The sequence below is a fragment of the Pollachius pollachius genome (assembly GCF_949987615.1).
Source record: "Pollachius pollachius genome assembly, chromosome: 5".
NCBI lineage: Eukaryota > Metazoa > Chordata > Actinopteri > Gadiformes > Gadidae > Pollachius > Pollachius pollachius.
In genome coordinates, this window is record NC_136938.1 from 15,290,669 (window position 1) to 15,316,475 (window position 25,807).

At 41.1% G+C, this 25,807-nt stretch overlaps 3 protein-coding genes across 5 annotated transcripts in view; all 3 read right to left on the reverse strand.

Moving 5' to 3' along the window:
* Positions 1–200: 200 nt before the first annotated feature.
* bbs4 (Bardet-Biedl syndrome 4) lies at positions 201–13,164 on the reverse strand. Its single transcript, XM_079737242.1, has 16 exons — positions 13,036–13,164; positions 12,433–12,475; positions 10,357–10,436; positions 9,226–9,289; positions 8,890–9,001; positions 8,558–8,630; positions 7,803–7,856; positions 7,580–7,707; positions 6,614–6,668; positions 6,380–6,448; positions 6,076–6,228; positions 3,906–4,077; positions 2,856–2,925; positions 2,265–2,409; positions 1,737–1,941; positions 201–810 (listed from the first exon to the last, which is right to left on the reverse strand). The coding sequence occupies exons 1-16, from the start codon at positions 13,078–13,080 to the stop codon at positions 647–649; spliced, it is 1,632 nt and encodes a 543-aa protein (XP_079593368.1). The 5' UTR covers positions 13,081–13,164; the 3' UTR covers positions 201–646.
* Positions 13,165–13,563: 399 nt separating this feature from the next.
* Positions 13,564–21,110, reverse strand: LOC307075494 (secretory carrier-associated membrane protein 2-like). The gene is made up of 9 exons (XM_079736101.1): positions 20,974–21,110; positions 20,413–20,490; positions 20,175–20,255; positions 19,657–19,786; positions 19,260–19,388; positions 18,592–18,751; positions 16,809–16,910; positions 15,577–15,694; positions 13,564–15,290 (listed from the first exon to the last, which is right to left on the reverse strand). Exons 1-9 carry the CDS (start codon positions 21,028–21,030, stop codon positions 15,144–15,146), a joined length of 1,002 nt encoding a protein of 333 aa, XP_079592227.1. The 5' UTR covers positions 21,031–21,110; the 3' UTR covers positions 13,564–15,143.
* Positions 21,111–21,777: 667 nt separating this feature from the next.
* Positions 21,778–25,807, reverse strand: part of myo9aa (myosin IXAa) — an 87,033-nt gene continuing 83,003 nt past the window's right edge. For all 3 annotated transcript variants that reach the window (XM_079736985.1, XM_079736986.1, XM_079736984.1), the window contains 6 exons: positions 25,589–25,694; positions 25,351–25,482; positions 25,128–25,251; positions 24,031–24,239; positions 23,625–23,767; positions 21,778–23,496 (listed from right to left, as the gene is read on the reverse strand). In XM_079736985.1, the coding sequence (XP_079593111.1) occupies positions 23,024–23,496; positions 23,625–23,767; positions 24,031–24,239; positions 25,128–25,251; positions 25,351–25,482; positions 25,589–25,694 (1,187 nt within the window). In that variant the 3' untranslated portion in view covers positions 21,778–23,023. The remainder of the gene's footprint in view (positions 23,497–23,624; positions 23,768–24,030; positions 24,240–25,127; positions 25,252–25,350; positions 25,483–25,588; positions 25,695–25,807) is intronic.

A 25,807-nucleotide genomic window follows, 5' to 3' on the forward strand; every position in this document is an offset into this window, starting at 1 on the left:
TTTACAATGACCGATACAGGTATTATTAATTAACAGACTATTCTGAATCAACACTGCCTCCTCTTGGACACTCTCTTGATTAGGAAAAAATGGAACGTTGTATTTTTTACAACTATTTATTGCAATAAATTATAACTATGTTTAGATAACAATTATTCATATATATGAGCATGAACTTGGCCTTTACAATTATTTACACAGTTCACAAAAAGATGACAATATTAAAATAAACCCATGGTGGGTTGTAAATAAATAAAAGACTGGTCATAGTGTCAACCAGTGATTGTCATATCAAACCCTATTTCGCAAATACTGAAATGGGCAAAGTATAATCTTCACTTGAAGTCTAATCACATCCTGACCTTCTATGTGAATGGAGCTGAAATTCCTAAGAAACATCTTTGAATGGGTTTTTGTGATCAGCCGCTCATAGATTTATTTTTACTGAAATCATAATAGTAAGGCTTGATATAAAGATGCCTTAAAACAATCACAGAATTCATCCATAAAATATATTATGTGCTCAAAAGAAAACAAAAAAACGACATGCAAACTAAAATGGATGAGCTGCTTCTGGGCTTTGCGGGAGCTTGAAGGAAAGGGCATGAGCTGCCGAGAGGGAGGCAAGGTTTTGGCAGGCGCAGGATTAATCCCCCTCCACCATCTTGGCTTTACTCTTGGAGGTCTGGGGTTTGGGGGCCTCAGGGGTCTCCTGGAGTTCAGGAGGGCCAGGGGGGTCGCTGGGTGTGCTGGGGGCGTTCTCTGTGTAAGGCTCAGGCTCAAGAGGCATCGATGGACCCCTGCTGGCTCCTACAATCACACAACACCGTCAGGCTCATGAGGCCATTCGTTTGGAATGATAAAGGCATCGATTTATTGGATCCATTTTTTGGCGTCTATCTCCACTTCAGACATTTCTTTCATGTTGTTATTTCAAACTGCAGATTTTCATGATGCTGACGTCAGCTGGGAGTATCCCTGCTGTAACACTTGTCCTTGGCCCATGTCCTTACCCATAACCTTACTTATATCATTAAATGCGAGTTACATTAAGCCATAATTTGTCCAGTCCGCAATATGTAAAAAATAAAATAAAATAAAAAGTATGTTATAATAGCTCATTAAACACAAAGATTATTTTTAATAAACCAGAGCCTATGACATAAGCAATGTTTATCCAGTAACACAACAACATGGCGTTATGTTTCTACAGCAAGGGTTACATCTTAGAACCGGCTGTGTAAAGTGGCTGAACCGAGCAGTGGCTTAATATAGTCAACTAGTAGATATCGCTTTCATAGTTCCTTTATGCTGCTGCCATTGTTGACGGCGCCAGAAAGGGAGGGCAGTTCAAGAGGCTACGCTCCAGTGAAGTGGAACTCTCACCACCTGCTTTACAGTGTGCTGAGTACAGAGGGCCTGCTAATAACTGCACAATAGAATATTTTTGGCCTCGTCTGACATCTCAGTGAGAGGGCTGTAGTGACAGTTCTTTTCTCTTGACCAAGTGAGAACACAGCAGTATAAATGCAATAAATGCTAAAAGCAGATATACAAATAATCAACAAGGCCATGAAAAATGTCTCCTTTCAAAAACCAAGTGGGGTGCACCAGATTAAAACACAGCAGATGAACCTGCATCGAAACAAACAGGCAGCAACGGCTTTGCACAGGAGCTAGCGGCACAGTCCTAATGACTGTTCCCCCAACGCCTCCCCCCCTGGCAGTGGACCCACCTGCTGAGAGCTGGATCTTTTTGTTGTAGCTGGCGGCCGAGGACATGGCCTGGCCCAGGGCCTGGTTGGTGCCAAGGGGGGCGGTGGGGTTCTTGGTGGCGGCTGCTGAACGGGGTTTGGACTTGGTGTCTGCGGGCGGTCGCGTCCACACCGGGCTCTCTGCCACCTGCAGGGCGGCCCCCATCTTCTGAGCCATGTCCACCAGCTGTCAGTGGCGCCCACAGCGGAGAATGGGACAAAGAGAGTGGCAGAGTAAGAGCGCTGTTTTATCTGCTATTCGGAGGACAGTTTAGGAGTTTGTTATGGAATATAAAATGCAATCCATATTAAAATAAGCACTTTACAATAGGTAAAACAACAAAAAAAAAAAAAGTGGATTGGAAGGATTATGCCTCTTGCTGAAGGATCTATCTTTGTGGCCAGGGAAAGCTGAGGGCTGGAATGAGCGACCCCTCTAGATGCCCCAGTGAAACATCGAGACCTACAAAAGAACACAACGTAAAGAGAGTGAGGCTGGTCTCTACGCACCTCAGGATCAAACTCCACACTGCTGCTGCCCTCCCGGAGCCCGCTAGCCTTCCTCTCCATCTCCTGGTACTGCAGCAGGGCTCCCTTCTTGTCTCCCTGGTTGTAGAGCAGCACGGCAAAGTTCAGGTTGACCAAGGGGTTGGACCTGAGGTAGGACCACACAGAACATCAAACAGAGACATCTAACGCGGTCAGCACATGATGAGTGCTTGCCTAAAAGCCCAGGTTGGGCTTTTAGAAAATAGCCAATGCCTACAGGAGTTCAGCGCTTTGAAATCATTAAACTTGTATTTGAGTTAAAGAATTTGAGATAGTCGTTTTTGTTTAGATTATGTCGGTTAAAAAATGTGTCAACCAAAGCTCTGATCTGATGGGACACGGTACACCATGGTCAAAGATTGTTGGAACTTTGAGCGCAGTTTCAAGTTGGAGGATACGATCTGTCGGGGGAAACATTGGCAACACTGGCAATTCTGACATGCTCCTGTCTTCAAGTAAGTTCACAGCCTAAGGATTCTAAACATATATCCCAGACATATCTGAGGTCATTGTTAACCGCTCTAATGGAGTTCTAACTGTGCGGTTGCTCACCTGTCGAGAGACACTGCTTGTTGGTAGGACCTGCTGGCGTTCTCTACGTCATCCAGATTTGTAAGGGCAACTGGGGAGAGGTTACCCAATGCACACAAGTATTACAGCACGGCATTCAACTAAATGGACACACTTAGAAAGGAACAGTCAGAAAGGGTTTGCCATCATACCATAGTCGTTTTAAGGACAACAACTTTTGATGACTATTGCTAGTTTGCTGCAATTGAACGTTTAGAATCAACCATATAACACTGAAATAAATAAAATAGTAATGAGGCCCTTTTAAACAACTACATGAAATCCAACACTTCTCAATGGGGGAGAAACGTAGGAAGGGAGGGAGGAGAGTGGGAGGTTTTGAATTGCTTTAAGAGAGGAGAGAGGGAGCTTTAATTGGACCATTCCAATTAGAAACACTTAACCAGGCGTACCTGTTGCAGGCTTATACGGTGTGGAAGGGAACCACACCATTATACTATTGGTTATGTTAAGCCACCCTACATTCCAACAGAAAAGCTGTGGAGGTTACATTAAGAGTTATATTCATTACATTTGGATGTTAAGTAAATTATTCAATAATTATTCACTAGTATCTCTAGATCAGGGATGGGCAACTTTCATGATAAAGAGGGCCACAATTTTTCATCATCATGTGCACACTTCAACTAATCGGATTTGAGAGAAGTTACAAAATTATAAAAAATAAATAATAATATGTGTATATATATATGTCTGTATCATTAGCGGCTGGTGATAACATTTGTGGGTGGGGTGTAGTCATGGACTGGTCTGGGGGTCCTCCCTCAGAAATATTTAAAATTGGTAGATGTGATTTCCTGTATTCTGGTGCATTTTGGGGATGGCCACTACCTAAAAATGTATTCAGATTCATAGCCTATGTATGTTAATTGAACCAACAAACATTAATGTGACAGCTGTTTAGCGGGGAGAGGGGAAAGAGCGGGAGGGACTCCCAGTAGAGAAAGGATATCCTTTTCCGTTATATGATTAAGATAAAGCACTCCAATTCATAACCCTCTCTTAGCCCACCTGCCAGCAGCATGTAGAGCTCCCCAAAGCGTGGGTTGAGGTTGGCGGCCGCGCTGAGGAAGTGGAATGCAGATGCATACTGCTGCATGGTGAGGTGCACCAGGCCCAGGTTGTACAGAACCTTCCAGTCAAACGGTGACAGGTAGTGGGCTCTCTTCAAGCAGCTGATGGCCTGTGGTTAGAATGAACCATTTAATATGACTTTCATAATCATAATAATCGATTTTTACAAAGAAAGGGTAAATAACAGACAAAAATAAATGAACATACAAGCACACAAACAAACGTGCATACATATATAAGTGAAACGGATGGTGAGGTCTAAGTATTGTTCAGGTAGTATAGTAGTGTTTAGTAATAAATTAGTTTTTAACCAGGCTCTGAAGATGGAATTGCAAAAATGTTGGGGGAGATAATTCCAGAGATTAGGGTACATGGCACTGAATGCTCTGGCCCCCACAGTGGCCATTTTGGATTTGGCAACTAGGAGCACCGAGTGAAGCATTTCTAACAACTGTGAAGGCGGGTAATAATATCTGATCTGATTAAATAAACTAAATAAACAAAACATTGTACCCAGCTGTGTGCTAGCCCGTTAATACAATAGTATTCTATATTAGTTTTCACAAATCCTTGGCTATAAAAATCACCCCATTTTATTTGCGCCTAGATGATTAAATAGATGAAACAGGTCACTTTTTATTTAATGGTGTTCAATTCTAGTACAGAATAGGCAACATGTCATTAAACTATTACGAAGGCTATAACATCAGTGTTATGGACGTAGTTTGTTTGTGTTTGTGATCCCTGTGTTCTCTTCCCAGATGGACGCCCTTCCCCCCCCCCCCCCTGATTGCAACCCTAGCAATCAGGATATTGAATGAATTAGGCAGTCGACGATTGCTTGTGTGGGAGCTAGCGAACGGAGTGCCGTTGTGGATGTGATCTCGTGCAGCTGGTAGTAAGCTACTACTGTTAGCTAGTATTAGTAGTGTTTTGTTTTGTGCTTACCCTTTTTGGGAAAGTGGTTCTTAGTTCTTTGACATGTCAAAAAACCTTTTGGCTAACCTTTACCTCTGTTTGAGCCTCCTCCTTGTACCCCGGAAACAAAATATTCTTTGTTACTCCCCTGATCCCCCCTGGATACTAAATGGGGTCGTAACAATCAGACTATATTTTATTCCATCCAATTGAAAGAGTTAAATATTATTAAGGTCTTTCATTGACATTGCATCAAAACAAACTTGTCATGTTACGACCATTTGAAGATAAAATAACGAAGGGAAGATATTGACCAAAAACTAGCTAACCAAAGCGACTTACAATAAGTGCATTCAAACATGAAGATAAAACCTAAATATCATGAATACCTAAAATGCTTCAAATAAGCAAATTGTTTAAAGTTATATATTTGCGAAAAAATTGAAATATTTGTAATTATATTATTAGGGGGTAAAGAACAGATTTGTTGTCAGTCAGCGTCGGATTTAAGCACCTTTACCCTTACCATCATTTCCTCTTGAATGCGGCAATAATTATTCACACATTTCTCCATGACTGGTTTGATATATTTGTGAAATTACAAATTTGAAATTGCACACAACTCCAGAGGCCACGAACATCATTGAAATACTTTCATTGAATGTTGGCTACAGGGCTGATAGGAAGTGAAATTATCTTTGCCTGAAATTATCAAATACATTCGAAGACACCATAGAGAGATTGCCTTTCTTGACAACAATAAAAGGAGCGCAACTCGCACACCATGTAGCCGATGCAACAATAAGTTTTTATTGCATAAAAGTGTAAAATGCTACCCAAAGTGCGTGCAAAACGTTTTCAGTCCTATTCAGACCATCCTCAGTGCAAACATACAAAGGTAAAAGACTTCCTTATATAGACTACGCCTAGTTGGTGGCAGACATGTCAATCAAAAGGTCGGGTAGGTTGACTTGTTGAGTAGACATTTTAAAAGGCACCGCTCACCAATTTTCACTTTTCTTGACAACATACATGGCCGAGCTCAAGCCTGAATTCAGGCACCACGCCTGAACTCTATCAGGCCTGTGGCTACCCTGACACGCTCTGCTGACTAAACAACCAGTGATAGTCATAGCTCTGCTTCAAAGATACAGGGTGCATGTACAACAGGAAAAGAAAAAACACTCACAGCCACGTATTTCTTCTTGCCGAAGAAGCACATGCCAATGTTGTTCCAGAGGGGGGGGCTCTCGGGCACGGCACAGGCAGCCACACGGTACTTGTTCATGGCCACATCAAAGTCTCCGTGAGTCTGCATCATGCTACCTGCAGCAAGGATGGCCTAGGAAGGAACAGTGTTTAGAAGGAGGAACCTCCCTTTGGGAAAACCACTTGATTGTAGACACATTTCACCCAATAGGCTTGAAACTGGAGTCAGAATGCAATGAATGGCAACAACAAAAGGGGCTATATCAATGTAATGAAGAGCATACTGTATAGTTGTTTGGATCGTAGGTCAAAGCATTTCCAAGGTGTTCAAAAGCTTTTTGGTATTTTCCAAGCTGAGGAGAAAATAAAGAGACTGTAAATATAATTAAAATAAATCATGCATTGCCAACAACTTTTGATGAGGCAATCCTGCCTCTCAAAAAGTCCAGCATCTACCTACATTGTCTGTTGGCCAATGAAATAATTAATTTTCTACATCAATTTACAGCTTTTCCCACCTGAAGATACAGCAGGCCAAGCGTCGTCAGCAAGTCTGTGTTTTCTGGGGAGAACCTGCATTGACGGCATTAATACATCAGAAGTGGAAAGAATCACTTTGGATCGGTGTATGCAATTACACTAAGTACCTGTGCTAAGTATCAAGTTAACACAGGCAGAAGAGGGGCCCAATCTTTTGCTGCTTACTCAATCTGGGGCTTGATTCAGCAGTGCATATTGCATAGTATTAATTATGACCTGTGGGGGGTGGATTTCCACAGTGTAGTGAATAAGAGGGCTCCCGGGGAGTTCTGAGGGGGTGCACAGTGGTGTCCTTCATTAGAATTACTGCACGTGTAGGGGCATTTGATTAATTAATTTACCCCCTACAGGAGATAGTCATAATGAGTCTCGTTGCAGAATCTTGGCACAGTGATTTTCTTATTTACATCTTTGCTCGCTGATTACAATAATCAACACAAGAAAAAAAAAAACTTTAGGAGGCAATGCAAACTTTTGAGTGAACCGAAAGAGGACTCCAACGTAGAGTCTGATGCATTTAGGGAGGAACTGAATATTGGAATGAACCTCGAGGGGTGAAAAAACTGTATTGGAAACGGATTTGAAGTGTTTTTTTGGTGACGAGCGTATCTTTTCTCAAATTAATTGGAGCAACGGTGATAATTGGGATCATTAAACGGGCTTTGACATTGCTTTGAAATGTTGCTTTCCGCCTTTTGCCTCAAGACTGGCTGGCTTTACTATTCAAACATACATCAAGCAAATGCATTCAGAGGTTGCTCCAAGAATGATGATGTTAAGAGCAGAGTTTTAACCCTTCCAAATGGAGAGTTGGAAAGCAGGCAATTTTTTCTCCAAGGGACTGGTAACGTGCCCTTTTTTAAAAAGGCCTGTTCAATTTAATACTCTGAGGCCGAACACCACCACTTAACATCTGGCATATGTTGCCGCAAAGCTGTACTCACTCCACTGCGCTTTGGTACAGCTCAACGGCTTTGTCCACCTCCCCAGCCAGCAAATGCACCTTCCCCAGCGTCAGGAAAGTCCTGTCATGCTTGCTCAACTGCAGGGCTGCGTTCAGATGCTCCTGAGCCTGAGAGAGAGAAAGAGAGAGGAGTAAAAGCTCTGGCCATCCTAAAGGGAAGGACCTTCACAAGAACAGTGGGTGGCAAAGGTTGGTATACTCACATGTTTGAAATCCTTTATGAAGGAGTAGCACACACCCAGATTATGGCTGATCTCCTGGTGGGAAGAGAAATGCCAAATCATTCATGGGGAGATGGCTAGCACTGACAGTATTACAGCTGGATATAAAAAAATCATTGCTGTTTGAGCAAGTCTCTCTGAGTTGGGGACGATTTCTTTAGTATGCAAAACAGATCATAACTTTCTAGATAATAGTACGCATAAAGTTGCAACTCCACTGTGGGGGAATGGAGTTTTCCATTACCATACTAACTAAAACTTCAATTTTATCAGATTATGTTTCAAATCAACATTAAATATAGGATTCTGGGCAAAGCAAGATAGTGCTGCTGGCTGAAGATACAGTCACCATCTGCTAAACAATAACCTTGATATGATTTAGAATCCACAACAAGGTTAGTGAAGTAGCTATGTTGGCAAGAAGTTGGAAGAAGAAATCAGAATAACTTCTCACCATCCTTTCGATAACATTTAACAATAAGGGTACATTCATTGACATTAGCTAATGCCGTAATAAGCGTAATTAAATAGTACTAGCATAGTGGTTAGGGTTAGGGTTAACCCTTACCCTCATAATGTATAAATTAATACCGTAGTTAATATGAACACCATTAGTATGTCACTTTTTAGTTTTATTTAAATACACTCCTTTTGTAATTTTACAATTGAAAATAGCCCTTCATCCCCTCCCCCATAACACATAATACCAACTAATGAATAGAACTATGGTTCCTTACCCAATCTTTCTCATTGAGCCTGGCAGCCTCATGATAGACCTCGATGGCCGCTTTGTGCTTCCCAAGCAGAAAGCTAGTGGAAGAAAACAAACAACAGACCGTATATAAATTCATAGGCGTGACGCACTCATTCACAACACTCTCAAAAAAGCAGCGTGTTGTCAAATTGACCTTTAATTCTTAAATGGTCAGTGGCAAAAAAATAAAGCCTTGTTTATTGACATTCTGTTTGTATACAACTACAACCCCCCCCCCAGTGTCTATAGTTGCTAGATGATGAAGACGACGGGCGGGGTTAGCATGGAGAAACCATGCTGGGCAAGGGGACTCACAGGGATCTGGCCACTTGTTTGAGGTTGTCCGCATTGGTTGGACTGAGGATGGCACAGCTCTGAAACAGCTCAAGGGACTGCTGGATCTTCCCCTCCAGCCGTAGGATTAACGCTTAGGGAAAGAAAAGGAACATTTCTTTTTCCTTTGTGAATTGAAAGGGCGCTAATCCGATTCATTAAAACTAAACAGAAGAACCACGGGCGGTCAACAATGCATATTTTAGAGGAACGTGTGTGAGGGAGCTAAATTGCACATGAATCTTTTTCATCTCTTCCATTTGCCTGGTGCATGCCTAGTCTGTATAGAGGAGTGTTGATTGGAAAATCTTGTCCTACCTTGCACATATATGGCATATTCACACATCGCATTGGTTTCCTGCAGCTGGTCTTTGATGATGGCCTGGGTCCACAACAGAATTGAGATAAAAGTTAAAGAACAAAGAAATCAAACCATAAATACTGGACTTCTTCTATTTGGGGCTTTTAAGTCAATCCATTAGAATAACCATTCTAACAAAGGATGGCATACATTTATAGGCTGGCAACGTATTTTAATGATGAATAATAGTGTAGGAGCTTCTTTCAGACCATCCCATAAATATCTGTAAAGTTAAAAAGCCTAAACCTAGGGAACAACATTTTGAGAAGCCAGCCAGGGCAAGCCCGATTACGAAAGTATCCAGCTGAAAAAAACCAACCCCACCCTTCAGGCCTCCCTCTAAGACACCCCACCAAAACACATGTCTAGCTTGATAGCTTAAGCAATTGGTCGGTCTAGCCTTGTAGAAGACTCTGTTCATGCACAATGAGTGCAACAAAAATAAATAATCTGACAGGTTTATTACAGGCCTGTGGCAGCCACAGATAATGAGCATTTCATTTATTGATTGCTGTCAGGATGTTAAAAGTGAATTTCAACAAATATGACAATGGCTTCTGAAAGAAATGGCCCTAGGTTTAACAAGATGTAAATGTGATACTTTTAAAATCACTTGAAAGCTCTGTGTAAAGTGAGAGCTTTCCGTTAAAGTATCAAATATGCATTGCATTGTGCTGTAAGCACTGTTCTCTATCCAGTTTAAGTCGGTTCCAACAAACCATGGATCTAGACAAGGGGGCTTATTATTGACGAGGGGTAGGAGAAGTATTTGCTGTTTGGCCAGCGTCTCAGATTTTGTGGCTATTTCTAGAAGTTTACTTTTGAGCGAAAGTCTGTTTGCCAGGGTCAGCAATCTGCATGGCTACCCAGAGTGCCGTAAGGGGTTGAGTATCTTAAACAACCCACGGACAGGCATGGAAAAAACAAGGGGCTTGAACTAAAGACCTCTCAGGTGGGAGAAAGCCTGGTCTCTTAAAAATAAAAGGGTTGTCAAATGGTTGCATGAAGGGGTCAACCTGGCCCAAACTAACCGTCTACCTCAGCAAGTGACAGGAACAAGATGGAGGGGGAGGAGAGAAGCTGCTCACCTTACAGGTCTCATAGTCTTTGCGGATATAGTGTAGGTGAATGAGCCAGTTCCTTCTCTCCAAGATAGGAAGCTCTGGAGCTGAGGAATTGGATTGTTTTGTGTTAAACCTTGAATCTACTCCTCCGAAAACAATTGTATATATTTTTATTTTCTCTAAAATAATTTTGACCTTGGAGGTTATAGCACATTTTTTATTTGACAGCAAAACAGATTATTCAGGTACTCCTCAGCTTGATGGTAAGCTTTTTCAGTTTCTGTTCAACATTGAGGTCTCTTATTGCTCATGCATGTTAACATATTCGTGTTACCTAGGCAACAATGTCTCCAGCCAACAAGGGGTTTGCGTCTACAAACATAATGCATATAGACAGACATAAGAAAGCAAGCTGGGGTGGAATGAGGATCAATTCAATACAAAGCTTTAGGTTTAAGAATCTGAGGTAGAACCAGAGTGGTCAAAGCCATTCGTATGACAGTACGATATGATATCCTGTAAGGCAGCGATTGGAATTCTGGTTTGATCCTGGTAATCCTGTTATCTTCCGCCTTCTACTTTTCCGAAGGCCAAAAGAAAAAAAAGGATTTGTGTGTGAAGTCACAACGTGGGCTTTGAATTTCCTGCTCACTCTGGAAAACATTGTTAATGACATTCTGGTGTAAAATTATACAGTTAGCCTTTAGCGCTCATGCCAGGGTTCTTTTGCTTCTAAAACAACAAATTGGGCCTAATGATTTATGCATCTGCTTCATATAAGTCGCCTGCCATCTCTGACTGAGGAACTGCAAATTCCCCACACTTTATTTTGCCACATCAAGATGTAGAGCGGCCCTATTTTCAGTGACTTAATCGGCTTTCCCTCCTGCTGAGGCAGTAATAATATCCTTGTCTCTTGGTTTCAGCTGTGGCCCCTTGGCACTCCGAAGTCCACGTAGAGAAACTAAAGCTGGGCAGATTTGTGGGATGAGGGTGGTTCTGGGAAGGGTGTGTCTATGTGACATGTATCCCTGCCATTGTGAATGGAGAGCGGATGGAAACAAAGGGTGAGGAGCACAGCATGGAGCCTGCTGCATAAAGCCCTGTAGACAGAAATACTATTTCATCGTAAAAATGGCGGAGTCTGCTCATCGTGGCGTACGATTTTGCTAACGTTATAAAAAAGATTTGCCTTCTGAGGTCTTTTAAGCATCTGTTTAAAAGAGGATGAGAGCAGAGGAGAGCCATGCTGAGATCAAAAGACACATGGAACGTGTGATGAAATGAAATTATGTTGGATTCCAAAAAGTATTGCCGCAAGACTTAGCACGTAGGAGACGAAACGATGAGGGGGTTCATCTTTACTCAACTCAAAGATCACAGTGCTCCAAAAGAATATCAGGAATATATTTTGCATGTGTTTGAATACCAAACACATTATTAATAAAGTGTAGTCTACATAGTTGAACACTTGAATAGCAAAAAAAATCTTCAATGTAAACTCCACCATCAACCGTTTGAGGGGAACAGAGGAGGTTAGGCAACCCAAAATAAAACACTCATGGGAAACACAGAATGTACCAATAAAAGGCATACGTAGTGCAGTCAACCAAGTTCCACATTGTATACAAATATAACGCATACACAAAAATAATTATGATGTGATAATCTAACAAACAAAATGATTAATTGGCATTAGTAACCGATTCAAAGAAAAATGTTTTGAACATGTGATGAATATGAAGGCCTGCTTAGGCTATACAATACTTATGTAAAGTGGATGTAACACATATGGATGCAAAACATAGACGCAAAGGCTATACAATACTTATGTAAAGTGGAAAAAAGGGCGATATCGCCCTCTGCAGGAAACGTTTTCAGTATGTATGTTTAACATTATTGTATTGGGTTTGGTTTGTATGAAACATTCATATAAACCATAACTCTGTGAGCTGCTTTAATTTAAGATGTGGAGTTGATAACGGATCATAACAAGTACGAATTCAATGCAAAAAAGCTGAACAAAAACAAGACAGCAGCACATCATTTTATGATACAGGCCTACACATTAATATATTTAAGCTTAAACATATGTCCTACCTTTAGGGGCGCGTCGTTTCTTGGGCTCTGTAGCGATAGGGAGCTGCCACAAAAAAAAAATCATAAAAGTAAATAAGTTTACTAAATAGACATTAGCCCTCAAGATTTACTTTCATGATATTGCCATTTCATTCAAAAAGTTTCCCGTCGGATTGTTGGGGAGAAGGAAAACAACACACCAGATTCTTTAACTAAACGCTTATATGGGTATCTAAATAAGCTTGTGTCATGTGTATTTTTCACAGTGGGTCTGAAAATATACATGTAGCTCAATAGCTTTCCCACAATCATAGATGCAACGTTAGTTACTTTGGTTATAGAACATTAAAGCATGTGAAGGGAATAGCGAGTTGCTTACTACTACTGACAGATGGACCAGTGGCCTCAAACGGTAATCGAGCAACTGGGAGATTATAGGCTGTGCAAAGTGAGTTAGCTGCATTAGCCACGATTTAAGAGGAATTGCGGTAACAACTGCTAAAATGTATGAGCTGAGATGAGATATCATATGTTAACAATAGTAACCCGTTGTATGGGAACAACCGACAACTGAATTTAAAAGTAATTTTAATTGTTTACAAGACAAGTCAGTTTAGCACTTACTGCCGATTCCTTCTCTTCCTCCGCCATCTTGACTGCAGAGACCATACGCGAGAAGCGGTTGTCATGGTGACATCCGTGGGAGGAGGGTCTTGAGATGTTCCCTTCTTCTCTGATTGGCCACAGGCTGGTCCATCTTGAAGCCTATAACAAACATCCAAGCTAAACAAGGGATAGGAAAAGCAGATACGAAACACCTTTTTTTTTAAATTACATTTGAAATGGGTCTGTTTCATCATTTGTTTGAGAAATAACGTTCAAACAAAGTGGCAACCCAATTTGACTAAAGTCAACTGTTGTATAGCACGAAGCTAATCTTTAAGGTTCATTTACAATTAAGTAGGACGATTTAATTTAAGTCAGTTGCATTCTGTATTGAAAGAACGTTAAACTATTTTTCAGTTCAATGTTAATCTATGTGTCAACCTAATAAATCATTGTGTCTCATGTTGATGCAAAAGCAATCAAGGGTGCAGCATCGTCGATTAACATTGGCCAAAAAAACTGTATTGAGCAACTGATAAGACAAAATTCCACTTTCACTTTTATTATGAAGATCTCTGCACAGCGTTATTCACGAAAAGTGCTATGATTATTTAAAACAATGAAAACTTTTTTCGAATTGCACTTCAACTCCAAAGGCTTGCATGCACCAAATGGTGGTCAGGTTAAAGTATTGCAGTTTACAAGTCAGCACAACAGCCCTCAGAAAAACATTCAAACTGTCTGTTTACACTCACACTTTAGAGCGTTAAAACTGCTCAGACAAATTATAGAGTTGGAATCACAACCATAATAATTAATTATCCTTCCTCAAGACTCATTTTTCGAATAATCAACAATCATAATAATTCATCTTTAAAACTTCCCATTATCAAACAAAAACCCATCCTACCCATAATGACTATTAGATTCTGTAGAAGATTTCCCAATGAACATTAAAACCATATTTTTTAACTATGTATCAGTTTAGTCACATCTTTATTATACCTTAAATCTCCCTTCATGTATTTTCAGTAACTGGACAGGATAGTGCAAAAACTAATACATATATATATATATATATATATCTTTTTAAATTTTTTTTTTTACTAAATCTCAATTTAAAAATTTTGGACAGAAAGGACCATTTGAGGAATCAGGCATACCAGCTTTACATTCAAAATAGTCACATTATCTGTGGTTATAATTCAAAATGTATTCTTGTAGTCTAAATATCACTTTTTTGTATTTTCCAGAAACTGTGATAGACAATTTAGTAACAATATATTTAAAAAGGCTGAATAAATACATATATACATATATATACACATATACACAGAAAAGTTTTAAAGAATGAGTTAACATTTTAACTGGTCCACCTTGGAAAGCTATAGGTGCCCTACCAGGGGACCAACTCTGTATCTGATGTTAGAACACACACACACACACACACACACACACACACACACTCCTGGGGGGGCTGCTCTCCCCCCGGAAGAGCAGCTTGGACATGCTAAATATGCCCCATTAAGAAGATGAGGAGACATTTTGAAGACTAAGAAGAATGCCCATCATACTTACAGATCTCTCATATTCTATCGGTCAAAGAAAGTCAAAGAAAGAAGCCATGATGGTAGGCTAGATCATTAGGTTACCAAAAGACAAGTGACTTCATTGAATAAACTGCCTACCAAATATAACACATAAATAATTGTATGCTTATTAATGAGGTACATATACTAAGACAATTGCTGATGCACAGGAGAAGCTCTTTGTAACCATGTTATGTGGTATTACATGATCAAATATTTGTATATGTATAATTTCTTGCTCTGATAGAGGCCAGTGTATGATCGCTATCCCTGAGCTAACATTTTCAATCTACCTTAGAATTATCCACTTTATGCCTTTGACTTGAGAACAACGTTGACATTTTTAAATCTAAAAAGGGAGCCATTACCCTGAGGTAATATATGCTCATTAATATTTAATCAGGATTATTCCAGTGTTAACATGATAGGACAAGACGTTGATTATCACAAATTTAAGAGTCATTTATAAAATCCTATACACATCTTTTAGTGTGAAACCTACGAAAACAGTGCCCCAATACGTGCCCGAGGGTTTCCCTAGTTCCCCCGGAACATGCCCTGGGCTGCAGCCGTAGCAGCACTGGCTGTGGCCGACTGGACGGACCGATTGGCCATGACCTCCTGGGAGAACTCTGTCTGTGCCTTGGTGAAGCTGGCCCCTGTGTTACGGTACTTGGAGTGGACCTGGAGAAAGTTGCACACCAAACAGATGGAACTGGGTTTGATACAAGTAGTCTAAAAAACGAATGGGTTGATCGTTTAGAATCAACCCTCAAGATCTCCATTTTGCAGACTTGCTCCATGCATCTTAAATAAAAAATGCTTGGACCAATTTGCACGCTGTTATTGTGTTACTATGCATTGATTCCTTACAGAATCATGTGCCCAATCTACGCAGAGCTACAAATTTAAACAGCGAAACATTTGCACTGAAACCAAGTTCTACACAGAGAACACCATAATACTTTACCATCTTCAGTAAGATGACAGCCAAGATAGCGTTTACTGTGAAGAAACCGGCCACCACCATCATGACTACAGCCACGGCCACGCTGACACGAATCATGGATATAGACGAGATCCATCCACTGTAATCAAAACAGGAGAACAACGTCAGTAGCATCATCACCTGATTTGTCACGGTACCAATGTTGTGTTGAAGCAGTCAAGGTGCTGTAGGTAGGATTTGAAAAAGCTATTATATTGGAATTTGTTAGAAAGGGCATTGGCATCCGTCAGCTATAAGTGAGTGGAATGCACTGTGAGGATGTCCACTTCAAGTTGACTGCACCTGCAGTAAACATGCAGTCAACTGCGCCTGTATGAGCAACGAGGACGTTAGTCATAGGTGCATGAAATGCAACACTTCTCAATGGCAGAGAAGTGTACGAAGGGAGGGGACTAGTTTAGGTTGTTTAGTTCTCTCGCTCTTTACAACTCTTGAATCTTACCTAAATCTCCTTTAAATTAAGAGATAAGGCACTCTGAAGGGGAAGGGTTTTTATGAAAAGCATAGGGCAAGACTGGAGAACCTATGGCATAGTGCTGAGATGAGAGCACAGCACCAAATTCGAGCCACGGGGATCCATGACAAAGAGGTAGAAGTGAGAGATACAGGACAAGATAAGGTGTACACATAGTCCCAAGACAAGAAACCGGTGTAAAAAGAAACCCCACACCAATGCTGCCTGCGGAGCAAAACACACATTACACGTTAAAAAACCTGACCAGCGTGTTTCTTTTTGGTTTTTTGCTATTGCCATCATCTCAATGAACCCATCAGAGAGCAGTTTCTTCTGCTCACAGCCATCATCCGTCTTGCAATAGTATCGCATTTCTTCCTTGTTGATTTGTCACCAAAATAACCCATTACATCAATAGAAATGTGTTGCTTTGTCAAAGTTCACTGTACTTTTTCCAGGGAACATTAATTAAACTATCCAGAGGGAGAGTAGAGTGTAATGAAGGTACTTCAAATGTCGCAGTGCTTGTTCACTTTTCTGTCTATTTTAGAAGCAGTGTAATAACTTCAAATCAACATTAAAAAACTATGGCACCAGAAACCCTAACCCTAGACTTATACTATATACAAAATATAATATATAAGAATTGTGGCAATCATTTCAGTGGCAATCCATCATTCAAGGAATTTTGCATGATGGATTTCCCATGAAGAAGGTGTGCATGTGGTCTCCCACTGACCTGTTACCCCAGTTTGGGATGCCCACCGTCTGGATGATGTACACGGCCACTTGGAAGAAAAACACAAAGAAGAAGAAAAAGAAGCTGAAGGAACTGTCCGACCTACAGGAAGAAAAGATACAGATACATGTTATTAGGTTTTGCTTGGAGGTTAAAGAGGGGCCAATGGGTCGCTGAAGCTGCTTTAACTAGCACACAATTTAGTTTTGCATCTTAATCTAACCATGGTACGGTTGAACCCCCTGGTATGGTTTGGTTTGCGCTTGTGAACGCAATAATTGAACTCGGGGGAGGACCAAAACAACTGGGGTCAGACCAACTCGGGGATGGAACTCTAGTGTGGTTAGATTGGTCTCACTTGCAGTAAGAACGCAATCCGACCCAATTGCAGGAACTCAACCAAAACCTACTGGATGATGGGATGCCTCCCTGGGCATTTCTGAATACGAACAAGCCTGTGGTCAGTTCTATGTTTTGTTATGTTACATTTTTATCCCATTCCTTTTGTTGTTACTTTCCAGCTTTATATTTCATCAATGCAGTTATGCATTATATTAACTAAACATCTTGGTAAAACAGACAGTAGGCAGATACAATATAAAAAAAATATAGCCTACATACTGTCAGACAAGGGATTAAACTCCATTTTGTTAACAAAATGGCATAGAAAGTCACTAGACGCTTGCTTGACTTCTGGGCTTAAGAGCAGATATTATATGTGTGGAATAAAGTACACAAACATCTATGTAACAATGTATTTAATCTAGGGCTGGATGTTAAATTAAAATCCATCTAATTAATATCTGCCACGATAACACTGACATGTTATTCGAATACATTTCCGATATACATTTAAAAGCATCAATGACGGTGTAGCGCCCTGAGTCATAATGCAATGGTTTCAAGCAGACTACAATAGGCTAAGTCAGTGTGTGAGGACGTACATGCACACACAGCAAGCAGCAGTGGGTGGAAAAGCAGGTTCACAAAATTACATGTAACCATTATAGATGTCACTAGATGCTTGATTGACTTCTGGGCGTCACGACTGTTTGCAGGAATTTGTAGGCAACACAGGAAAGTACCAGGAACTTCCAGGAATTGATGTGGCACTTCAATTTCTGGTAGTTTTCCAAGCCTGAAAACTCCTCCAGTCCCTAGGTCTAGGGGAGGCTTTTACATGTAAATGAAAATGCTGTGAGCTATACAAATGCAAATCAGTATAGTAGGGGGATTTTGACTAACCAATGTATAAAAAAGAAAGAAAAGGTGATCATTTTTGGCCATGTCTAGCCCTAATTGAATCTCATTCGGAGTAAACTGAATGAGTTTATACACGGTCATCAGCAAAAAAAAGTATTAGGTGAGCTTATATTGTTGAAATGTGAAACCCGACTCAATTAGATACAAATCAATTGTATCAATTTCATTCTTATTCGGCCTAACCAAACAAACCAAGCTTGTGAAACGGCTCTTAAAAGTGCCAATGTACAATTTACAATTACATTATTACTTTGTATTAAGTATGATTACAATTAGTCTATATATAATACTAATAATGCAACAAGTAAGAATAATAAGTAATATAATAAACGATCATAGACATTACTACATGCTATACCACTTATCTGAATGCTCTACTGCTGTCTAAACTACTTTCTGGACACCCACACACAACATTTAAAGTCACAGGACAAAAATAAAATGTGTTTTATATGTATTTGTGTACAACTTCCAAAAACTTTAAAGGCAAGAAACAAGTGTGCAAATAGAGAAGACATACCTGAAGGCTTTATATACGGGTCTGTACCAGCAGATGAAAGCGACAGGGCTGAAGAGAAAGAACCAGAGGATGGAAAGGCCAAAGTCCACACCGTTACCGCTGTCTGTTATGAAGGAAGCTAGGCAGGCCCATATGTTCAGGAACAGAGTGATGCAGTGAACTAAAAAACACAGAGGGAACAAAATACCCTTTAGAGCAAGTTCTAGGGCTGAGCCCGAGAATTAAAATATCAGGATAATCGTTTGTTGGAAAGGTATTCAAAGCTCAATTCAGTTTTAGGATATTCGTTTTGTTTTGATGAAGATGGGTAGAGGGCTAGGCAACATTTCATCGGAAAATCACAGTTATATAATATATATGTAAGGGTACATACAAGTCCCAATGAAATGTTTTTGGAGTTATCTTACATATGCATCAAAATCCAAGATAATTCCACTGTTCTTAGCAACCAACACAAATAATTGGAACAAATATTTGTAAAAATCCATGGTAAAACTAAAGACCAGTGATATTTTTTTACCTGAGAAGCGAGCCTCAGGGGGACATTGTTTAAAACATTTGAAAATATGCAATATACCAAAGGTAGACATAAACACTAAATGTGAGCACTAAATATGATCACCTTACATGATAGGAAGACAATTTTATGGGTGAAGTGTAGTACGTACAGATCCACAGGTAGTACATTCGTATGCAGATTTTGCGGTACTGTTCTGGGATGTCCTCCTCAAAGTCCTGATAGAAGCAGGGCTTTATTGGGCAAATCCTTGGAACAGGTGGCCAGTTGTTAACCCGCTCTGCCAGAAACCATCCATACAGGCATATGACAATTAACAACACTGAATCTTTTTAGAAATAAGTCAAATTTCATGGTTTCAATGTAAAACAGGACGCCTTCTCCTGTCCCCCCCGCCCCCCCCCCCCAATTCTAGTTAGATTACATTCTAATAGTTATTGGTTTTGCAATTAACTTGTAGATAAGTCAATTGCAATAGATATAGAGATTTTAATTAAATTAAACCCAATGTGACATTTGAAGCCAGATCCATCTCTAATCAGTCTCACCACTCAAGGGTAGTCCTCGGCCTGCGGCCAGGTTCTGGAAGTCCAGCTCCTTTCGTTGCAGCTCTGCGGCTTTCTTCTCGAGCTCCTCCTGCTGTTTAGCCAGACTAGCAGCTCCGGCGGCCGCCACAGACTGGGTCCGGGAGGAAAGAGAGAGATCAAGCATTCAGAGAGCTATTATGGACCAACAGGTTGCTACTACAACGAAACCCATCTTGTTAATATGCGTATGCTTTGTTTCTCAAAATCATGAGCTAAAATTCTCTTCTGAATGTGACAAACAATGGGTCACTTAGTGTAAATACAGTTTGACAATTCCTGAAGATTCTGAATCCAGAGCTTTAAACTATACATAGCATATACCACCAATAGGGTGAAAATAACTTAACGCTGTTTAAAAATACACACACGGTTTTGATGCAAGAAACTGTGCTCTTGATCATTTTTATGAATCATGAAATACATTTTTTTCACTTGTTTTGTGCCGAGGACTGACTTTCTTGTTTTACGTGAATACTCACTTTTGGGTTAGTCTCCACAGAGGCCTGTAATACAGCAGGTTGGGATAAGGCAGCAGATATTGGAATGGTTTTACTGTTCCCCTGTATAATGTGTAAATAAGCAGAAAAAATATTAAGCATCTCAATTGACAAAGCTCTTGTAAATTACGAGAATGTTTGCAAAATAATAGGCAATCGATAGGCTCAAACCAACCAGTTATTCAGAATAGGCTTCATGAAAATGATAACCATAACCTACCAGTCCATCTCCTGAAAACGGGTTGAATTCTTCTTGTGTTTCCAATCCCCCGCTGGTCGCTTCAGCAATCGACGCGTCCTTTTAAGAGCATCAGGGCATGATTCACCTACTCAACATGATTCGGCTGAAGAATTGCTGCAAAACTAGTATTTCTATGCCATGACTGGAAATAAAGGTGTTTTTTTTTTTAAGAACAAGCCAAGGCAAAAGCTATTTTAAGCCGCAAGTCGCACGATATGGCAGCCGCAGCTAAAATCGTTCACAACGTTGAGCCCATTCCTGACGTCCATGGTCCTAGTAGATACCTGTGCAGGTAAGTCTAGCATCGAATACTACACAGCCTAATATATAGCCTATCAATATGAGACTTCAAAGACTAAATGAAATAATACAACAACCTTAATGCATATGATATGTAGGGAATGTACCAGGGAATGCGAAGGCAAGAACAAAGCAACCTATCAAACAGGTTTTGATTCAACATATCTGTTTACGGTCTCCTCCAAAACGTTCAAGATATTAGGTGACATCCTGCGTCTACTTTTAAATGGTTTGGCTCACCTGAAACGGATTGACGTCCACAGATTGTACGAATGGGTTGCTGTCGAAACCCGACATTTTGGGTATAGACTTCTGATAGTTTTAAAATAAACAAAACGTGAACTCGCTTCCCTCCTGCGGTCACTCAGATCGGCAGACTTCTGTGTGTCACAACGCTACTTTGCGCATGCGTAACGTGACAATGGTTTGCGTCACCAAAGAGTTGCTCCTGCTCATCGAGCCCATTTGCGTCAAATTACTTTTCATTGTGTAGACCTTCTCTCATGACCAGGAGAATCTCAGAGATGCCATTACTTTGTTTGGAGTTTGCTATACCATATCTAATTTGCAATGATACAAGCAGCGCAACACCCCCTTTTTTAAACTGCAGTATAATCCTTGATAATTTTCAACTTTTACTGCAGTAAAAGTGGCAGCTAGATATGGCGTATAATTTTGTTTAAATAAATATATTCCACTTCACGGAAACACTATTGGGCCAGCACTACTACAACATAGCTGACCGCATATTTGAATAAGACTGCAAGTTAATATAGCTTTGAAGTTTACATTAACACCATATCATTACTACAATTTTGCCATTATGACCTTAGTTTGATTTAACTCACATCTATATTGAAACATACCACTGATATCAGAAACAATATGAACAATTGTACACTTTCATCAAGGAAGAGCCACAATCAATTTACAAACTCACATTTCCATTTTAACTTGAATATTTGTTTGCCTTATAATGCAGAATATTCGAATGATCTAAATCGATCACACCACTGTACTCATAAGATTGGATATCTGTATAAAAATTATTACAAGCAGCCAGCCTTGAAAAACTGAGGTCAATGACATATTATTGGAACAAACAAGACATTAAGTACTCTGTTGACGTAATTAAGCAATTAAAGTAATAAGGTTACTCGAATGACCCACCTTAAAACACACACACACACAGACACACACACACACACACAGACACACACACACAATAATGACAAAAGACAAAGATATTCGTGTTTTTTTTGCTATTGAGCAAACAATGGGGAGTGGTGGATGGGAGGTGGGAGACATTTGAATAGAATGGCATTTTTATCCGTCGTACTGTACAATATGTCCTGTACATTATACATATTTGTATGGCTGTTAAGCAGTGAACGCATTAGACATTCTTCTTAGAGCCAGGGTCCCCTCAACTGGAACACACACCAGCTAGCTTGGTCCCTTTGGTGGTGGTACTTCCCTCGTAGGAGGGGGAAACGCAGCGCAAACCTAAAACGCAAGCAGTTTTTCTCTCACACACAGAAACACATGTGCATTGCACATGAACAAGCAAATATAACCACGCATACTTTGCAAACATAGACGTATCCCGAATCCATGCGCATCTCTCCATTATAAATCAAAAAAGATAAATATTGGACTTCAACGACCCAGCGGTCACTTCTGGCTTTGTACAGTATTTATACCTGTATAATATAGCTATATAGAATCATTTGTGACATTAAAATGTATTAAATAGGCTTCAATGAAAACATTTTATAATATAGCAACAACTGCTTACACTGACTTATGAACTGTAAACCTTCAAAGCAGCTAAGGATCATGAGCTCTTTCTGTTCATGAAGATTGCATCGTCACCGACTCATTTGCTTGATCGTTTTATGTCTCCTTTGACCTGGTACTCGGCTGCTTTTCAACGTGAGAATAACCCCTGATGCTAATGTGTTGTCTGTGTATACCAACATTCCCTTTTCTTTGTTTTTCCTGCTCAACAAGTCCAGCCTTGGCGGCACGTGAGCTGCCTAGGCACTGAGAAATCATGGGCTAGCAAAGGCCATTAAAGATGAGCCCTTGCTTTGTCGTCGTCCCCACCCCACCCTTCTCCTATCTACGGAGTTGAAAACTCTGTTCATGGCACTTAGGGAAAACCGTCTGCATAGTTGAACAAAGAAAGGCTAAGCAGAAGTGCTTTAAGGAGATGGGCTAAGCTGCTCATACCTTTCAGGGAGATGGAGAGTTGGAGCTATTGTTAATTTTTTTTGTCCCAGTGTCCTCATACCATGAACTCGTTACTGCCATACATGACTAGCTGCTGGGCTATGTCATTGGGGTCCCTGCTATGGCCAGGGCCCTCTCTGGTGTGTCTCAAGGTCGAATGCTTGGGCCCCCTTAGTTTCTGCTTGCCCTTCTCGGGATTAAAGGTTCCGCGGCTGCTAAACTTGGGCTTTTCCTCATCCGCCCCCTCTTGTTCGACTGTCAAGCTGTCGTCTAGGCTGTCACACCGAAGAGGCTGGGGAGGGACCTCGGCCCTTGTGGGACTCGACTCCATGGAGGGAGACTTTGAGTGGAAGCGGAAGCGGCGAGCGGTGGCGGAAGAGGACGGCTGGAAGTAGTGGGACGAGGAGGAGAAGGAGGACAGAGTGGAACCGGAGTCCAAGGAGTCCGGCTGCCGTCTGAGGCTGCGGCGTCTGGGGCGCTTCACCTCGGGTTTCTGCGGCCAGGCGGCCGCCGACGCAGGGTTCCTCTCTGTGGAAAAAAAGCGCATTTGGCACACGTCAAAACGTGACTCGTAAAGCTTCCATTTGCTTCTCCTCTTTTGTCTTAATGCATTCCTCCACCAAAAATCCTGTTCAGTGAGTTCCATGATGACACACCCGAGAAGTCGGATGTGGCCCCTTCAGAGTCCACATTCAGGTTTTCGGAGCTGTCTGCGGTCCAAATGGAGGCCTCCGACTCCAGGGTCTCGTCATCCGAAGCGCGCGGCTCCAAGGTCAGAATCTCACACGTCAGATCCTCTCTGCAGAAGCAAACATTTCTCCAGGGTGAACAATGAGCCAGATGCATACAATTATGGAATTGAAATACAACCCAAATGCACACATTCCAATCCCCCTAATTATATTATATCATGGGAATGGTTATGAATCTACCTTCTTCTTAATGCTAACTGAATGAGTATTTCTATATTATAATTGTGTTGCATTACATTACAATACCGGCGTCATTATTAGAGCGGTAAAGTGCATTCATAAATGGACAACTCTCAGGAACAATGTTTACTTCTCTTTCTGCAGACTTTCAATCTGCTCCGTCAGCACTCGCTCCTCCTGCTGCAGGATGGCCTGCTGATGCTCCAACAGCTCCGGCTCCACTCCTGCCCCCTCCTCTGCCCCGCTCTCCTCCATCACAACATCCGTCACCGAGGGCGAGCGTGGGCTGATAGGAGGTGAGGGCGTATGGTAGCCCAGTCTCCGTGTATGGCCCTTGCCCTGGAAAACGAATCATCCAAACGTATGAAGATCAATCCCCCAGCAAACGGTTGGGAGTAGCGGTTTTATCTTCTTCTACCTTATTGGGATAGGCAGTATTTAGGTCCAAGATTCTATTGTTTATTCATGGTCAACAATTAGTATAACTCTATAACACTGGTACATTGGCATTAAAAAAGCGGTAATCTATTAACAGGCAACACTCCCTGTGATTGGGCAGCCACTACTCAGTCAACGCATGCGGTTTTGAAAGCACACTCCAAACGACGATGACAACTCTAGAGGGGAACTAATATGTAGAAGTGAACAAAATCCGTACTAAGATATTATATGGTGCTCAATGGCACAATGATATAGAACGATATTTACCTTTCTGGCTGCATTTGGCTGCATTGTAGAAAAGTAAGATATTTCTTAATGAATCAAAAAAGTCTTGAAATTATTTTTTTGGGCCCAAAACAAATATTACATATGTCATGTCTGTTTGCACAATGCAGCAAAAAAAAAATACACATTGTTTGCCTCCCATGGCTTCCATACACAAGCATAAAACACACATACACACACATACACACACCATTACAAATAGAAAGTAGCAGTTGCGATAATTACATCAATATTCTGGCCCACAGACAAATAACAGGAGTTGGATAGGAGAAGGAAGAGAAAAAAAGAAAGAGACAAGTGGCAGTGGCAGTGCCAGTACAAGATGACCATGGTTCAATGAGCGTAGCGCCTACTACAATACACTGAGCAGTGTATACATACTGGGGCCAAACTGGGCGCTACGCTCATAAACCTTACAGCTATTAAAACAGGTTTCTGGCTAACAAACAATCTATGGCCATTATAACAACAACAGGTACAGTTTTGTGGTTTTAATCTCACCAATGATCTTCGAAGGAGGGTCAGTCTGCACTTCGCCTTATTCTCAGCAAACTCCAGACTGTTGATGTCCTTGAGCCTGGCATTGTATTTATTCATCTGCTCTACGATGATCAGCTCCACACACCTGTAGTGAGGACATACACAGCCAAACTAAATCAGAGGGGTTTCCAGCAACGGCACTCAAGGCAGGGAGGGGCACTGGGGAGGGGGGGGGCTTCCTCACGCTGTCGTCTTGCCGATGTCCTGGACGCTCTTCAGTGGGTCGATGGTGTCTGGACAGCGCAGGATGCAGGGGGCGAACACGATGGCTAAGGCGTTGGCCGACATGCGGTTGGTCTCCTCCTGCAACGCAATCCTACAGGAAAAAAAACAATACGGCCCCAAAGACTCTGGATGAGAACGCGGCGGACTTCATCTATCAGAGAGTTTAAGGGGAAGAGATGGAATGTTTTTTCTGGTACCTGACGAGATGGAAGATGAGCCGCTCAAGGGTGTTGAGGTGGGTTCTGCTCAGCTGATCGATGATGGAATACACTCCCCGGATCACCTCCCTTTTTTCCTGCAAACCTGGAAAGAAAAACGAAAACGTAGGATTATATCTTTAATATAACCTGCTGCTGATTATAATCACTGATTCCTGAGGGAGAATTCCTCAGATTTCCTGAATTCCTTGTCCCTTC

What these genes read in the sequence shown, in the direction of transcription:
- bbs4 (XM_079737242.1), bottom strand. Translation starts at nt 13,080, where the DNA reads ATGGTCTCTGCAGTCAAGATGGCGGAGGAAGAGAAGGAATCGGCA. An exon ending in GGCTCAATGAGAAAGATTGG is followed by an intron (nt 7,857 to 8,557) that starts GTAAGGAACCAT and finishes TCTTCCCACCAG; the next exon opens with GAGATCAGCCATAATCTGGG. An exon ending in CTGTACCAAAGCGCAGTGGA is followed by an intron (nt 6,669 to 7,579) that starts GTGAGTACAGCT and finishes CCGTCAATGCAG; the next exon opens with GTTCTCCCCAGAAAACACAG.
- LOC307075494 (XM_079736101.1), bottom strand. Translation starts at nt 21,030, where the DNA reads ATGTCGGGTTTCGACAGCAACCCATTCGTACAATCTGTGGACGTCAAT. An exon ending in CGTTTTCAGGAGATGGACTG is followed by an intron (nt 20,256 to 20,412) that starts GTAGGTTATGGT and finishes CACATTATACAG; the next exon opens with GGGAACAGTAAAACCATTCC. An exon ending in CCGAGGACTACCCTTGAGTG is followed by an intron (nt 19,389 to 19,656) that starts GTGAGACTGATT and finishes GGTTTCTGGCAG; the next exon opens with AGCGGGTTAACAACTGGCCA.